Source organism: Chelonia mydas, chromosome 15 (assembly GCF_015237465.2).
Source record: "Chelonia mydas isolate rCheMyd1 chromosome 15, rCheMyd1.pri.v2, whole genome shotgun sequence".
Taxonomy (NCBI): Eukaryota; Metazoa; Chordata; order Testudines; family Cheloniidae; genus Chelonia; species Chelonia mydas.
Genome location: NC_057856.1, coordinates 24,747,464 through 24,765,242, shown reverse-complemented (window position 1 = coordinate 24,765,242; position 17,779 = coordinate 24,747,464). Strand labels below are relative to the sequence as shown.

The window sequence follows — 17,779 nt, the reverse complement described above, 5'->3', positions numbered from 1 at the left end:
GGCCCTTCTAGTGTTCCTGAATTCAGAACTCCTTGCATCATTTTACCTATTTGCTCTTATATACTTCAAGGTACAAGGGCATATACAAGGCTTGATTCAAGAGTATTACAAAGATGATTTAGAGCAGGTCATGAGAGACCCTATTCTTTTTGGAGACTTCAGAATGGCACTGAATGAAGGGGAACCTCGTGTTTATGAAGACATCCAGGACTATGATGCAGCAAAAGCTCTCTTTCAGGTATAGTGCTTTAACCAGCATCTGTGTATGAGTTTGTCTGTATAAACTAATAGGGTATATCTATAAAAACCCACACTGGCCTGTGCCAACTGATCCGTACTAGCGGGGCTTGGGCTTGCAGGGCTGTTTAATTGCAATATAGGCATTCGGGCTCAGGTTTGGAGCCTGGGCTCTAGAACCCTGCGAGGTGGGAGGTCCCAGAGCTGGGGCTCCAGTCCAAGTCCAAACATCAACACGACAGTTAAACCGCCCCTTAGCCCAAGCCCTGTGAGCCTCAGTCAGCTGGCACAGGCCAGCTTGGGTTTGTATTTACAGTGTAGCCATACCTATAGTTGACAACAGTTTGCCCTTCAGGTGGGTGTGGCTGTTAACATAGATGGATGGATTAGCTGACCTCTCCAAGCTCCTCCCAGGTCTACATTTCTATGATTTCATGCCACCTGCGGTACATTCAGACTTCAACAAGTTTCCAGACTAAAAGCTACAAAAAAATAGCATTCACTTCATTTAATCTTTATGTTTCTGACATTTAACTAAAACCTAAGTTGGAGACATTCTGGGCCGGAAGTAAGTAATTCAAGTTTTATAAACATGAGTTTGGGGTTTTTTTTATAAGGGATGCTGTCAACAGAAAAGTCATATTTCAGTCTGAATTTTTCCCCCTTTTGTGACTAATAACAGCTGGGAGCACTTAAACGGAAAAGGATTAGAGAGAGAAAAGCATTTTCCCCTTATTTTATCAGTTTGTTTACTTTGTGCATGTGACAGTGCTTTGCATATAGTCATTTTCACTCTTTCCTCATTGAGTTGTACTTTCCCTTGCTGTTTGTGTGAAAAACATTTTACAAACAGGAAAATACTGATTGTAAAGCAAGAAAAATGGTTAGGGGGGTTCAAGGACAGGTGTCGGTAACTCATTTTAACTCAGTTTTGGATTAGATTTTAAACAGATTTATCCATGAGATTGAAACATTTCCAAAGTAAATAAATAATGCCCATTTTTCATAATATTCCAGTTCAGGCTTTTGTTTGTTCTTTGTGTGAAGTAAACTTGTTTGGAACCATTAAGGACTCTATTAGCCCCTTGTTATGCACATATAGTTTCCATTAGCAGTAGGTTTGGGTATGAAATAATAGAAATCAGTGAACATCTATCTATTCCATGAGCTGAAGAAATCCTAAATGCTAAATTCTTTCTGATAATCTGTTTTTTCTCAATGTCCTTTTGTGTAATAACGCTTCTAAATAAATTGTTATTACATTACCTTTGTTTATTAACCTTTTCAGCATTTCCCATTTCTGTTGTTAACTGTCTAACAAATTGTCTTTAAAGGAGATTCTTGAAGAGTACAATGAAGTTAATACAAAAATGAATCTGGTGCTTTTTGATGATGCCTTGGAGCATTTAACCCGTGTGCATCGCGTCATACGGATGGATCGTGGCCATGCCCTGCTTGTAGGAGTGGGAGGCTCAGGAAAACAGTCCCTTGCAAGACTGGCTGCATATACAGCTGGATGTGAGGTCTGTGGGATTGCACATTTTCACTAAAAGGTGGTGAGGACAGATAAATGGTGGATGGTCCCTAAATTGAGTAGAGCCTTGAAGGGGACATCACAGAAATTAAGCCTGATGCAGACAATGATGGAAAATGAGTGAAGTCAAAATCAGGGTAATGGCTGCTCTCTGGAGAGATTGAAATGGGTGAGGTGAGCATTTGGAGGCTGGAGATAGGAGATTACAGTCATTTGGCATGGAAGATTATGAGGTCTTGAACCTGGGTGTTTGTGGGTGGGAACAGAGAATACAGGCTGGGTTTTGGAGATCTAAGTGAAAAATCAGTAGCCTTTAACTACTACTGTTGTTATTTATCTGTAGTGCAGTAGTTCTCGGACGCACCAGTGAGGTCTCATCGTGCCCAGTGATGTACAAACATCTAAATAAGATAGTGGGGAAACAAAGAAGAGGGAGAAATCCAAAATCATTTTGAGGTTCTGAGCCTGGAGGATTGTGGGGATGGAATAGTTTAAAGAGAATACAGAGCAGTAAATATTTTGTCACCATTTTACTTTCACATTATATGTTTACTAGTTATGGGACCAAACCAGAACCCTGGGGAAGTTGCGTTCCAGATTCAAAATCATGTTGTTAGCCCATCTCTACAATATTCTGTGTCTTTCAAGTGTATTTTTATGTTACATTATTAGGTGTTTGAAATTGTTCTGAGTCGAGGATATGGAGAAAATAATTTCCGGGAAGACTTAAAAACACTGTATGTAAAGCTTGGTATTGAGAACAGGTCGATGATTTTCCTGTTTACAGATGCCCATGTGGCAGAAGAAGGTTTCCTGGAACTCATCAACAATATGTTAACTTCAGGTGATGCAGGAACATTGGTTGCTAATCCATAAATACTTGCAATGCACAATCAAAAATGCACCTTTGCTCGAGCCACCAGACAAATTTAGCTTTTAAATATTAATGTTTCCTATTCGTACTGTGTCCTCTGATGCTGGAGTTCATGTTTCAGTCTGAGGGCAAAAACACTGTTTCTTTAAATATTACCTGAAATAACCTTGGCTTTGGTTATAGCTTTTCTGCATCCCCACATGGTCATATGCATATGTCTGGGTAGGTTTAGTGGGCTAGAATGGTTATTTTGCCCTGGCCATGGTGCTTGACCCAGAATTCTCAAACTATTCCTTAATGTGGACTATATCTTAATCGAGATTGTCTCATGTAAATCTTTGATCCCATTCATGATCCAGAGGGACACGTCCTCTCTCATTGGCAATTGAATAACATCCAGTCGCCATATTTGGGGTCGGGAAGGAATTTTCCTCCATGGCAGATTGGAAGAGGCCCTGGAGGTTTTTCGCCTTCCTCTGTAGCATGGGGCACGGGTCACTTTCTGGAGAATTCTCTTCTTCTTGAAGTCTTTAAACCATAATTTGAGGACTTCAATAGCTCAGACATAGGTGAGAGGTTTATCGCAGGAGTGGGTGGGTGAGACGCTGTGGCCTGCATTGCGCAGGAGGTCAGACTAGATGATCATAATGGTCCCTTCTGACCTTAATATCTATGAATCCCCATGGAAACTACAGCAAGAGCTTGCATAGGTAACCTCCACAGACCACCACCAAGAGCTTTGTGACCCACCAGTGCTCCACAGCCCACAGTTTCAGAATCTCTATTACACAGATCACACTTACTCTCTTTGTTGTGTTCTCTTTCCTTGTCTCCCTTGTGTGTATCTCTGTGTCTGTCTATTTGTCTGTCCAACCCTGTCATGATGTCTGTCTGTATCAGTTGTTAAATACATAGAGTAGCCATTTGTTTGTGACAGTTAAAATGTGGATTGATTATTATATTCACTAGTTACGTTTTATGTACAAATCTGATGAAGCATGCGTTTTAATTTTTCATATGCATGTGATCAAAATAATTTTTAAATATATTTTATTTTACATTATTATAAGCACCGATAAATTACTTAGCACCTATATGTTGTTTGCAGTGTTGTTGTAGCCCTGTTGGTCCCAGGATATCAGAGAGACAAGGTGTGGGAGGTAATATCTTTTATTGAACCAATTTCTGCTGGTGAAAGAGACAAGCTTTCAGGGTACACAGAGAGCTCTGTGTAAGCTCGACCCAACTTCTGTTGGGGAAAGAGACAATCTTTTGAGCTATGATGTTTTATATGTTTGAAACCTAAACAAAAATGAAGTAATTATTCCTCACAACACCCTTGTAAGATATGAAGGTACCACAAATATTGCCCCCATTTCCTAGATAGGGACACTGAAACACAGAGAGGTTAATTAAGTGATTTGTCCAGAGCTATTAACAGTAACTTTTGCTGAGCCAATTTTAGAAGTCAGGAATTTCCTGACTTCTGGGCTCATGCTCATTCCCTATGCCCTGCTGCCTCTTTGCCATACTGATGACTTTCTGTGACTCCTCTGTCTTTATATGGTAGGAATTGTACCAGCACTTTTTCCAGACGATGAAAAAGACTCCATACTCAGTCAGATTGGAGATGAAGCTATTAAAGCTGGAATGGGACCTGCTAAAGAAAGTGTCTGGCAGTATTTTGTAAATAAGAGTGCAAACAACCTTCACATTGTACTTGGGATGTCACCAGTTGGTGATACCCTGAGAACGCGTTGCAGAAATTTCCCAGGTCTGTATATTAAATCTAACACTTTAGTGTTTAGCCCCTGTGTACCTATGGGATGCAGGTCTGCAGTTGTCTTTTATGTACTCCAGTGGGTGTGTGCAGATATCAGACACACAGGCAGTTAAACTGCATCAAGGCAAACATACAGCATAGTGTGTTTCATTATTAAGAACTTGCACAGTTACTTACCACACATAAGTGGAGATTATTGATTGACATTTACAAGGTCAGTTTATATTTGGGTCAGACAGTTAACAATCAGTTAATTAACTTCTTTGAGCCAGGAATGTACAGTAAATGGCCTGCCTATTTTGCAGCATTTAGTCTCTGTGTTAGAGTAACTCTCCAATTGTTTCCATCCGGTGGTTTGGTATTTACAGAGAAAAGTGGGCTTGTGAGTGGCTGTGAAAATAAGAGAAGTTTTATTGCATCCCGTACTAAAGAACAATACACTGAGTTAGAAGAGGGATAGGCCTGGACACTGGGCACTTTGTTCATTATTTGATATTGAAATAGAGGGATTGGCTTATGTGTAAGCACCTTTGCTGAAAGTACCAGACAACTGTACTAATTAAGGTTTTGATCCTGCAAACACACACATGAGTAAAGTTAAGCATAAGCATGTTTTCAGGATCAGGGGTTACTACTGAAGATGGATTGTTTTGTTGACAATATTCATTTGTTTAAAGGTCTTGTTAACAATACTGGTATTGACTGGTTCTTGCCCTGGCCCCCACAAGCCTTGTACGCAGTTGCCAAGTGCTTTTTAGGTAAGTAAAATGTCAGGCGTTTTTAACCTTCAAATTCATGGTGTATTCAGTGGTATCAAGAAACACATTCCTTACTTTAAGATATTGTAAGGCTCTTTATTTGCTCTTACATTAAGGATGCTTCTTGGGTCTAAACTAATGGTGTAATGACTAAAAAACATTCAAAAATGGTTACTGAGATATCATAGAATCATAGAATATCAGGGTTGGAAGGGACCTCAGGAGGTCATCTAGTCCAACCCCCTGCTCAAAGCAGTACCAATCCCCAACTAAATCATCCCAGCCAGGGCTTTGTCAAGCCTGACCTTAAAAACCTATAAGGAAGGAGATTCCACCATCTCTCTAGGGAACCCATTCCAGTGCTTTACCACCCTCCTAATGAAAAAGTTTTTCCTAATATCCAACCTAAACCTCCCCCACTGCAACTTGAGACCATTACTCCTTGATCTGTCACCTGCTACCACTGAGAACAGTCTAGACCCATCCTCTTTGGAACCCCCTTTCAGGTAGTTGAAAGCAGCTATCAAATCACCCCTCATTCTTCTCTTCTAAAGACTAAATAATCCCAGTTCCCTCAGCCTCTCCTCATAAATTATGTGTTCCAGCCCCCTAATCATTTTTGTTGCCCTGCGCTGGACTCTTTCCAATTTTTCCACATCCTTCTTGTAGTGTGGGGCCCAAAACTGGACACAGTACTCCATATGAGGCCTCACCAATGCCGAATAGAGGGGAATGATCATGTTCCTTGATCTGCTGGCAGTGCTCCTACTTATACAGCCCAAAATGCTGTTAGCCTTCTTGGCAACAAGGGCACACTGTTGACTCATAAAAGCACAGGTGTCTGAGCTGAGCCTTAGCTGCTTACAGTTGCTCAGACTATATAAATCCTGACAGGTGTGAAATCCTCCCTTCTCAGACTATAGGTCTTTTAATATGTCTCTCCCCCAAATATTTTTTTAAGTTTTCTAAAATTCAAATTGAAACAACAAAGCTGACGGTTCTGCATTTCCAAGAAGTTAGATCATCTTCTGGCCAGGTAAGTGAAATAAAGCATCCTCACAAACATTGGCAGGATGTTTGCAGTCCTCTGCACAAGGTTCAGTGCCAAAGAGCAGGTTTTCACTTCTAGACAGATCCCTTTCGGGGTTCTTAAATGAACGTGGTTTAGAGATTGAGGATGGGATTTTGAGAAGCACGGATCCCGGACTTGCTTTCTGGAGGCACTTAAGCCCTTCTGAAAATCCCACTCAGAGGCAGTAAAAAGTAATAGATGCACAAGGGATTACAGGGAGCTGGCTGCAAGGAGAATGGAAAGGGACTTGGGAGCTTTAGTTATGAAACAGTATTAGTCTCACTCCCTCCTTTCTGCTAAGAAGGTAGACATCAAAGCTGTATCTAAACACAGCTCTCAAATCATTCCAGCTTCCCATAGGGGGTCCACAGGAAGTGTTTGATTCTTAAACTTGCACAGACCCTGGTTTTTAAACCTCTGCAGATCTGGTTGTGTTGGTCTTGAACTATGCAGTGGACTATCTGCTCTAATCTTACACTCTCACATCTACAACTTCTTGTCCTTTGTTGTTTAGATGGTGAGTTGAGTTAGGCTAGAAAAGAATTGATGGCTGGAAAATAGTACATTGTACTATAATGCAAATACCTGAGCTCAATCTGACAGTGGGTGCTTATACCCCAGACCCCACAAAACTCAAATTTGCGGCCTTCTTCAGGGGGTGTGGGGGTGTGCAGGGAAAGAACATTTTTTACATATACTGGTAAAGTTAAGAGAGAAGTCCCAAGCCTAGAGGCAGCATGGTTTAGTGCTCTGAGCAGGAGACCTGCTGTTAGGACTCCTGGGTTCTATTCTTAACTCTGCCACTGACTTTTCTTTGTCCTGGGGCAAGTCATTTAATTTCTCTGTGCCTTAGTTTCCCTATCTGTAAAATGGGGATAAATGAAATTTAGCATCCTTTTAAATGGCTTTGAGATGTTTTATTTTTCATATCCTCTTTTCAGGAGAAAATCCATTGATCCCTGCAGAGCACGCAGAGTTTGTGATTGAGCACATTGTCATGGTGCACGAATCTGTAGGGAATTTCAGTAAAAAATTCCTACAAAAGCTGAGACGCAGCAACTATGTTACACCAAAGAATTATCTTGATTTCATTAATACTTACTCAAAATTGCTGGAAGAGAAAAATCAGTTCATTTTAGGTAAGGTTTTCTCTTTTTAAGACTGTATGTGATTGAAATGTTTTAAACAGACTCATTTCACTCAGCAAGTCTGTTGAAAAGCAATAAAATAAATACAGCCCAAATGAATGTTACCTGAATAATGGGCTATTCCCTGAGTGACACTTCTTCTTTATCTGGACCCGAGCCTGAACCTCCTATCCAAACATCCCTGAGCTTTGGGAGAGTCTGGATATGGATTTGAACTTGGTGTCTCAGACTCAGCTCAGGGTTTTATAGAGGTGCCTGTGTGACATGTGCTTTTTCCTCTTGGCATGGTTAGCTGTATTCTGATGGATACTGAAATGTGCCTAGTGCATTGAAATGTGATTGATGTATAGTCAGAGCTGGTCTTCTGCAGAAGCACAGAAAATGTGCCACAGGAGGAGAGGGGACGTGGTTCAGCCAAGTTCTGCGACTCCTGAGCTGATGCTGTAGCACTAGGATTGAAAGGGGGAAAACTCTCTTGCTGGACTCCTTACCATTTTACACTCTCAACAACAGGACTGACCAAGGAGCCTGGGCTCTTGGGAGCTCCATAACAACTTGTGACCCTGCAGAAATGGCAAGGGAGGCCTGCTGCAGTTTTAAGAAAAGGACTGATTTCTTTGACTACAGAACAGGACACATTTTAAATAATGGTGTCTGTCACTGTATGATAGCTCATGAATCACTAATATTTCTCCCTCTTTTTCACTAAGCACAATGCAAACGTCTGGAAGGAGGATTAGCTAAACTGAAGGAAGCTGCTGTTCAGCTGGATGAACTAAATGAGAAACTTGCAGAGCAGAAGATTGTGCTGGCTGAAAAATCAGCTGCCTGTGAGGCCTTGTTACAAGAGATAGCAACCAACACAGCAATAGGCAAGTATTTAAAACTCCTGTCATATCCCACAAGCTAAGCTGGGTTGGGCCAGGTCAGTATTAGGCTGGGAGATTCTTAAAGAACGCAGGGTTGATGATTCAGTAAGTGGTACTCTTGTTCTGTCAGTACTGACCGAAGGGCCCACCATGGTGTCATTAATGGTCATATAGTACTTCGCACAGGAGTACGACTGTTGACCTTTGTTTCCTGACCAAATTCCAACCTGTACAATTGCAATCTGCCCATAGTAACATCCATTGCAGTTTCAAGTAGATACAGTGTTCTTCACATCCCATCCCAAACTGTTGAGGAGCAAATTGTGAGAGAAGACGCTAGCAGCAAGGGGAGTTTTGTGAGGCAAAGGCATGGCAGCATGTGGGAAGGCAATGGGAGTGAATGCACCGGGGATCAGAAGGGGATTTGTGAGCTGTTTCCTCTCTGAAAGAGGAGACACAAACAGGAAGAAGAGAGTAGAAAAGGAGATGGTGTTCTGTTGTTCCTAGCATTCCAGAACTTATCTGTGATGGGAAGAGTACTGTGAATAGCAGTGACCTAGCACCAAATGAGTTAATAGTGATCTAGAGATAGTGGTAGTTTCTGATTTTAGGCCATGTGCACTTTTACTGTTTGTTAGCTAGATACAAATCTTAGTAAGCCATTTACTATATACTGCCTTTTGCACTTTTTAGCTGAGGAGAAGAAAAAATTGGCAGAAGAAAAAGCAGTGGAGATAGAAGAACAGAATAAAGTCATTGCTGTTGAAAAGAAGGATGCTGAGACGGCCCTGGCTGAGGCCATGCCTATTTTAGAAGCTGCTAAACTGGAGCTGCAGAAGCTGGACAAGTCTGATGTCACAGAGATTAGGTGATTAATTCTGATTTGTAAGAGCATAAACTCTTAGAAATTCAATTCCATGGTGCCTTTGCTGTAGTCTAAGTACCTGACAAGCACTAGCACCCTCAGCCTCACACACTGCTGTGAGGTAAGGATGCATGATCATCCCTGTTAGACAGATGCAGGGATTGAGGCTAGAGAGGTCAAGGTCTCATCGGGAGTCTGAGGCAGAGCTTGGGGATCCCCAAGTCCTGTGTGTCAACCGCAGGCCTGTCCTTCCTTCCAGGAAAGCAATCCAATATTTGATGTCTTTCTAATTATTCTGTAATACATTTCTGCCACCCTGAGTACTGCTGAAGTCTATGTGGGGGTCATTCAAGCAGTAGCTATCCTAGCCCTTTCACTCTGGGGTGGTGATTTTATTCTGCACTAGATGTGGGATACACAGCACTTGAGTTTCAAAGATGTTTAATGGTATGAATGTGTATTTCTCTTTTTATATACGTTCTTCTTTTTGTGTTTTAATAATAGCTTCTGTAAAGGTGGCTTTAAAGCTATACCCAAACTTCAGCTCCCCTCAAAATTCTGCCATTCCTTCTCCCTTCAGACTCTTCCAGCCCCCACCACACTTCTTAATCGTCCTCCTCCCACTAGGCCTCTAGACACTCTTCCTCCCTGTTCCCCTTGCAATGGGCAACTTGACCTTCCTCTGCCACTCAGTGGAGCTATGCCGATTTACACCAATGGAGCATCTGGCTGTCGTTACACACCATTGCTTTTCGCCAGGCCTGGAGCAGGCAGGAATGCAGGGCTCAGGAGTCAGGCAGGCTGGAGGGGTCCCATAGTAGCAGCCAGCCAGGGGTTGCTCAGACAACTTCTTGTGTTGTGTTTATATAGAGCTGGTTTATATAGAGCGCCTCAGCCAATAAAGGGTGCTGGATGTTTCCCCCAATTGGGAGCTTCAGGGGTGGGGCCCTCTGCATCCTAGCACTCACTGGTTCCCTTTCTCTGGTTGTTTAGGTGATCTGCTGGGTGGTGGTTGTGGCCTGATGCTGCCTGTGGGTCCGGGTTCAAGGCCTGTCATCCCTCACAGTTGTTAAATAATGTTGAATAGGAAAGCACACTTACATTTAATACACCTAGTATGATAAAGACCTTTAAACAGGAGATAGATGAGTACCCAGAAGAAAATATTGTACGATGGGATACAACTGCTACTGTAATGCAAAGGAAAGATCAGAGTATCAGACTTTGATGAGTTTCTTCTCACCTTTCCATTCTAAAATCTCCTTTGTTCCCCTAGTAGATTACACTAGTTTAGCCAGGAGTCCTGAGGATTATTTCCAAAACCAGCTCAGCACAGCTGCTGCCAGTGTTCTGTCACTGTTACTGCAGGCTGATGCAGCTTTAAGCTCCAGTAAAAACATGGTTAAGGGTTTTATTTCTCTGATGGTTGAACTCCTTTAGAAACCTTGAGGAAGTTGTTGTATGAATGTAATATTTAGTTTTTAGCCCTCTGTTTATAAATCTTTCCTTGTTTGGATTGGATTGTATTTCTCACTTGGATGAGGAGGTATCTTGGGGAATTGCTATATTATATCACCCCTTGCACTAAATACCACTGGTTGGAAAAAAACTCTTCCAACAAGAGTTATGTATTTATAGCATCATGCACTTTATTTCTCCCCTTTCCCCATGTTTATTTTCTAGGTCCTTTGCTAAGCCCCCTAAACAGGTGCAGACTGTTTGTGAATGTATCCTCATAATGAGAGGATACAAAGAATTAAACTGGAAGATGGCCAAAGGAATGATGTCTGACCCAAATTTCCTGCGATCCCTAATGGAGATAGATTTTGATGGAATTACTCAGACCCAAGTTAAATCCGTCCGAGGTAAATTGTTCAGCTAATGAATCAGGCACTTGGAATTTAATGTAGAGTTTTATTAATATTATTTCAGATGTTAGCTGCTATGCTGGATGCTTTCTTCTCTTCAGGTGAAATTTACCCTGGCGCCGAGGGCAAGCGTGAGGCTTCTGCCCAACTTGTTTTGCACTGTGGGCTTAACCAGGTCTTTCCTGGCACAAAGGCCTTGTGCTTGCTCTCTGCACAGGGTTATGCCTTAACTTGCATTGTAATCTTGGTTGACTTTTGCTTAGAGAAGGTTAGACATAAACTGAACAGTTGAGCAGGGCCTTTGTTTGTTTTTTAGCTACTTGGAAAGTATAATTGTCACATCATTTTCACGATGAACATTAAAGATACAACACACATGTGTCACGGAAAGGCAGTGGGCTGCAACTGAAACTAATTGGACCAAATTCTGCTCATGCTTACACCAACGTAAATCCAGAGTAATTCCAGTGGAGTTACACTGGGGTCAGTGAGAAGAGAATTTGGTCCATTGAGCATAATAACCTTTGGCTGCCGTTTAGCAAGCAAAGGGCTAGATTTTGAGAAATGCTGAGCAATCCCTGTGAAGTGCTGATCTCACTCAGCTTCCCTTGGAGTCAGCTGGCCTAAAGTCCTTGAATATCTGACAATATCTTGCTTGTTTTATTATTGTCCAGCAGCATAACCTTATACTGTAAAGTTGTTTTGCATTGGTTATCACATCCTTGTTCCAATACATACCACAGAGCTAGAGAGCTAGCTGAGATTTGATTCACAAGGAAAGCTATTGCTCTTGTGATTTATGCATTGTTATTAAACTGACTTGCAGAGTTTTTGTGTGTTAACATTTAGCTCTGTTAAAGAATCTTAACACGACATTTGAAGAAATGGAAGCTGTTAGCAGAGCAGGATTGGGAATGTTAAAATTTGTCGAAGCAGTAATGAGCTACTGTGATGTAGCTAAGGAGATCAGGCCAAAGAGAGAAAAGGTACAGTGTGCAAATATGAACATAAAGGACTATGAAGAGTGTTTGTTGCCACAAAAATAACACTTGGCAATTTTATGTACTGCAGTGTTTCTCCGCGTCAAAGTGTCAACAGCTATGAAAGTGGTGTTTGCTAGAACCACTGTAATAATAATACCTAGCTCTTATATAGCACTTTTCCTCAGTAGACCTCAAAGCACTTTAGGAAGCCAGGCTTTCAATTGCAAGCTGCTGTTTTCATTGTATTATAGGTCTGTGATACCAGTTTCTGTTTGCATTAAAACATGAAGTAAAAGGAGGAGTTTTGTAATGTAATATTGGGGGGGGAGAATGGAGAAGGAAGTTATAGGTGCCTACTGAAAACTCACTTAAATAACACCCAGGGCATTTGAGCATAGAGGGACTCAATGGTATGTCGAATCCATTTCCCTGGTTTAAGCAGGAACGATTTTTATGGCCTGTTTAAAAAGGGCTAGCAATGTAATTCTTTTATAAAATTAAAGTGTAAATCCTACCAGTACGACTACGAAACATCTCTGCTCACTAAGGAAGGTTTTCTGCTGGCCAGTGGGCAAGTGCATTTGTCAAGTCCTGGCTCTAAATTTTCTTTTAGGCCCTAATCCCTTATTCCTTAGGCAGCCTGTACTTTTATGGATGTCTGTGGGACTGCTCATGTGCTTAAGTACCTGGCTAGATCAAGGTTAAGAGTTTTGTCAGTGTCAGGACTGCAGAATCAGACCATATTATACGTGTATGGGGTGAGAGGAGTTGGATGAAAAACAGTGCCTATTTTTTCTTCTTACACTATTTATTACCAGATTGTCTTAAAGATATATGAAATAGCTAATTGAAGGTTGAAAACCAATGATTTTGCATCAAAAAATAAAACTCCTATCTCCTCAGACATGACACATGATGTCTTTCATAATGTAGGTGGCTAGGTTGGAACGGAACTACTATTTAAGTAAACGTGATCTGGAAAAGATACAGACAGAGCTGGCGACAATTCAGAGGGAGCTCAAAGCTTTGGGTGACAAGTATGAAGCTGCAATAAGGGAAAAACAACAGTTACAAGAAGAAGCAGAGATCATGGAAAGGAGACTTATCGCTGCTGACAAGCTCATCTCTGGCTTGGGATCTGAAAATATAAGGTTAAGTCTAGTGCCAGAAGAGAGATTTTTTGCATTAAAATGTAAGCTCAGAAACCACGCATAAAATTTTCAAAAGCACCTAAGTGATGTAGGAGTTTGTCCTGTTTTCAAAAGTGATTTAGGCACTTAGGAGCCTAAGTTTCAATGAAAGTCACTTTTGAAAATGGGAATTAGAATCATAGAAGATTAGGGTTGGAAGAGACCTGAGGAGGTCATCTAGTCCAACCCCCTGCTCAGAGCAGGACCAACCCCAACTAAATCATGCCAGCCAGGGCTTTGTCAAGCTGGGCCTTGAAAACCTCTACAGATGGAGATTCCACCACCTCCCTAAGTGCTTTCGAAAATTGCACCCTGTGTGTTTTGTTTGTTTCTGTGAAGCAACTAACATACTTTGGCCCCTGAAAAATAATAAAAACAAATAATATGATTTTTCAATCCAGAAGTCTTTACTGGGTGTATTTGAGACTCACAGTTAATCTTTTAAATTGAAACGGAAAAAGCAAAATGTAGCTGCAGTTAAGTACTGTTTAAAGGCATGACGCAAATCCAGGTCAAATTGAACTTTCTGCTGCCATTACTGCTGTGCTACGTGGTTGGTTGTAGGTTTGGGGCTCTTCTCAACCTGAAGCTAAAACATAAGCAGCTTTAGAAATGCTGGAGTTCTCTGACCCCTGCTGCAGAAAAGATCTCAGACTGACCCAGAATTCATTAATTTTTCTATCAGATGGACAAATGATTTAGAGGAGTTAAAAATACGAAAAGTGAAGCTGCTAGGTGACTGTCTACTTTGCGCTGCTTTTCTGAGCTATGAAGGGGCATTCAATTGGGATTTCCGTAATGAGATGATCTACCATGAGTGGCAAGAAGATATCCGATCACGAGAGATTCCTCTCAGCCAGCCTTTTAGATTGGAAAACCTCCTGACTGATGACGTAGAGATTAGCAGGTATGTGAAATCACTGAGCTTTAAAAAAGCAGCCCAGCTGCTACTGAGTGTAGAGAAGGGCTGAAGTCACACAGTTTGGATCTGAATCTGGATCCAGGATTGCAGATTGTTGGGTTCGGGGGCCGAGGAGGGGGTTGGGTTTGGCCCATCTCTGTTTTTGCACTAAATCAGGGAAATCAGAAAAAAGCCATAAGCGTACAATCGCCTCTGAAAAGTGACTGTTTGAAAATGGGATCATCTTTCTCAATAGAGAATAATAATTTTATAGTCCTTTTCATCCGAGAATCTCAAAGTGCCTTGCAAAGAGATCTTCCCCCTGTGTATTTGGAGTCCTGTCTGCTTACTCCAATGACAAAATTAAATTTGAACTACTTTTTACTTCTGTTAGCCAAGCATAACCAATACAGCTATTGTCTAATCTTGACCCGTCTCCAATACTAAATATACTGTATTCTGCTCACACTGATCAAGGGTGGGAGGGATAGCTCAGTGGTTTGAGCTTGAGCATTAGCCTGCTAAACCCAGGGTTGTGAGTTCAATCCTTGAGGGGGCCATTTAGAGATCTGGGGCAAAAATTGGGGATTGGTCCTGCTTTGAGCAGGGGGTTGGACTAGATGACTTCCTGAGGTCCCTTCCAACCCTGATATTCTTTGATCAACAGAGTTTTTAACTAAATTCCAGTCTGGAGCTCTGTTCCTGCTCTCTGTTACCCTTAGGCTACCAACTGAAGGCCCCTAAATCCTATACAGTGATTGGTGCTCTAGAAGTACCTGATAGAGATTAGATAGATAAGTGTAAGAAAGGTCAGAATGTCAATGCAGTGGGCTTTTACCGAGGTGAGCAATGGCTGAATTCGTAGAGTATAATCTTTACTACTCGTGATGCACAAGCATCCCAGGAAGAATTTTCAGATCCCACGGCTGGCAGAGAGACAAAACATCTTTCTTCTTGTGAACTGAGCACCTGGAATCTAATAAATCGTACTTTGTACATCTATAGCACTCAGTATAGCTGGTACCACATGATGCCATTGAAAAATTTGTTTCACAAAGTAGATCCAGACTATGAGTGGGATGCAAAGATCAGTGGGAGTCCTTTCATTGACTTCAGTGGATCTGGGTCAGGACCTGTCTCATTTAAACCAGTTTCTGTCTAGTTCAGGATTATGCACCATAGTACATTAATTAGTGCTTTAACCAGGCTAGTTATAAGTAACTCAATGATGCTTTCATTGTTTCCCATGGGAGTCTATGGTTATGTCTACATGGCAAAAAGAAAACCCATGGCAGCAAGTCTTAGAGACTGTGTCTACAGACTCAGGCTCATGCTGTGGTACTAAAAATAGCTGTGTAGATGTTTGGGCTCAGGCTGGAGCTTGGGCTCTGAAACCCACTCCTCTCCCTCGGCTTCAGAGCCCGAGCCCAAACATCGGCATGGCTATTTTCAGCACCGCAGTGGAATTCTGTAGACCCAGGCTCTGACTCGCTGCTGTGAGGTTGTTTTTGCCATGATACACTGTATGTTCTAGGGTGTTGTAATAGAATGCTCAGTAGAATAGCACTGGTTTACCCGTAAGTGAAGCATGCTGCTGTACCATAAAGAATAAAATACACAGCAATCTTTACTCTGTTTCCTTCCCAGGTGGGGCTCCCAAGGTTTGCCTCCAGATGAGCTCTCTGTTCAGAATGGCATTCTGACAACACGTGCTAGCCGATTCCCTTTGTGCATAGACCCCCAGCAGCAGGCATTAAATTGGATCAGGAGAAAAGAAGAAAAAAATAATCTGCGGGTGAAGCTAAATTTTCATTTTATTTTTATATTTATTGTTTTGAAAGATGCATAAATATCTGCCCTTGGCCAAGGCGCCAGTTACTAGTGGGAATTGGCAGTCGTGATGGTTGAGCCTCAACAGGATGGAAATGCAGTGCCATTAAGCATCTAAACATAAAGTCAATTATCCAGATGGATAGTGACCCCGCCCTGCATCCAGCCTGTGGAGGATTGAAGCAGGATATTTGAAACACCAGAAGCCAAGCTGCCATGTCAGAGACCTCCAATTTTGGGAACAAAGAATGCTGGGCTCCAGTTTCCTTCTACCCTCAGCAGGGGAGCAACAGCTTACATCCTGCTTCTGTCTCTTTTAGTGCTATGTGACATTGGAAGACCAGAGGCAGATGCCACCAAGACGCCTCTTCTCCAGTGATAAAGCATGTTGTCAAAAATTCAGGAATTCATCTGGAAGGGGTGTCTGTTTGGGGAGGTGAAATGCTGTTGTATCGAAGAACTATTTAGTCTTAATCCCCCTGGGCCATGACCCTCCCATGATCCTCAATTCCCTCACTGTTCCAGTCCTCCAAGCTCACTCAAAACCACTGTTTTCCCCTCCTTGCTCCATTGCCTAGCCATCTAAACCCCTACCTTTTCAGTTCTGGTGGATATCCAACAATGTGATGCTCGTTCTGCGTGGCACCTGCAAACTTGCTTGAACTTTGGGCGTGCCTCGTTACTCATGCTGCAAGGTGCATGACTTGCATCTCACAGAAAGCCCCAGTGCTTGCAGGAACAGGATAGATAAAAGTTTAGGCCACATTGTGTTTAGGGGTGCAGTTGCAGCAGGAAAGAATTGTTTTCCAAGCGGATAGTTTTTCTCAGTGGATCAGAATCAAGAATGTGCTTTCTTTGATCTCTCCCAATCAGGGTTATATCATCTGTAGGATGAAAGGCAGAGATGCATAGACAAACAGCAAGCTTAATGAATACTGGTAATTATTGTAAAATAGAAATATTCAGTGAATTCAATATTAACTGTTCCAAATCTTTCCATTTTTCTGTTCTCTTTCAGATGGCTTCCTTTAATGACCCTGATTTCCTTAAACAACTAGAAATGGCCATAAAGTATGGGAGTCCTTTCTTGTTCCATGATGTAGATGAATACATAGATCCTGTGATTGACAACGTCTTAGAAAAGAATATAAAAGTTGCCCAGGGGCGAATATTTATTGTACTGGGTGATAAGGAGGTAGACTATGACAATAACTTCAAATTGTACTTGAACACCAAGCTAGCTAACCCTAAATATTCACCATCGGTGTTTGGAAAAGCCATGGTTATCAACTATACAGGTGAGCATATGCATGCTGTTAGGGACAGAGTATTAACTGCTCAGTAGTGCAAATATAGGGCATAAACTAGGCTCAGATGAGCTATTGCTCCAAAAAGCTGAGATCCTTTCTCTTGTATCAGAAACCACAGCACGAGTTTGGATGAGTTCAACTGCAAAATGCAAGCGTTTTCAGCCAGGGGATATTGAGCCCAGCTGCAGATTCATTAGTCTGAAACCAATGAATCCAGGCAGTTACTCTGCTTTTCGGCTGGATTAAGTGCTGGTTGTGTATCTGCGCAAATCCAGGTCTGGCCTGAGTGAAAGGCAGATTCTGACATCCTTACTCATGTTGTCTGACACCTTTCTCCACTAGTCCCATTGACATCTCATGGGGCAAGCTGCTTCTCAGTAGCAGTAAGGGGGTCAAAATCTGGCCCTAGATGAGTTAGAAAACAGAGAACAACTGCTGTAAATAATGGCTAGCCCTCTGACCACATCAGAAGAGGGAGACAGAAATGTCCTGGCTCTCTGGCAGTGGAATTTGCAGTGCCTGTTAACTATGTATAATACTATAATGTATGTTATATT

The 17,779-nt window shown here is 41.9% G+C and overlaps 1 protein-coding gene across 1 annotated transcript in view; it reads left to right on the top strand.

The window, feature by feature from the left end:
* The window catches only part of DNAH10 (dynein axonemal heavy chain 10), a 98,126-nt gene that overhangs the window by 64,019 nt on the left and 16,328 nt on the right, over positions 1–17,779 (top strand). Inside the window, exons 50-63 of the mRNA XM_037878565.2 lie at positions 71–238; positions 1,572–1,760; positions 2,444–2,615; positions 4,216–4,419; positions 5,106–5,186; positions 7,200–7,397; positions 8,117–8,278; positions 8,969–9,143; positions 10,824–11,005; positions 11,858–11,994; positions 12,925–13,142; positions 13,867–14,088; positions 15,730–15,877; positions 16,931–17,210. Of these exons, the coding sequence (XP_037734493.1) occupies positions 71–238; positions 1,572–1,760; positions 2,444–2,615; positions 4,216–4,419; positions 5,106–5,186; positions 7,200–7,397; positions 8,117–8,278; positions 8,969–9,143; positions 10,824–11,005; positions 11,858–11,994; positions 12,925–13,142; positions 13,867–14,088; positions 15,730–15,877; positions 16,931–17,210 (2,536 nt within the window). The remainder of the gene's footprint in view (positions 1–70; positions 239–1,571; positions 1,761–2,443; positions 2,616–4,215; positions 4,420–5,105; positions 5,187–7,199; positions 7,398–8,116; positions 8,279–8,968; positions 9,144–10,823; positions 11,006–11,857; positions 11,995–12,924; positions 13,143–13,866; positions 14,089–15,729; positions 15,878–16,930; positions 17,211–17,779) is intronic.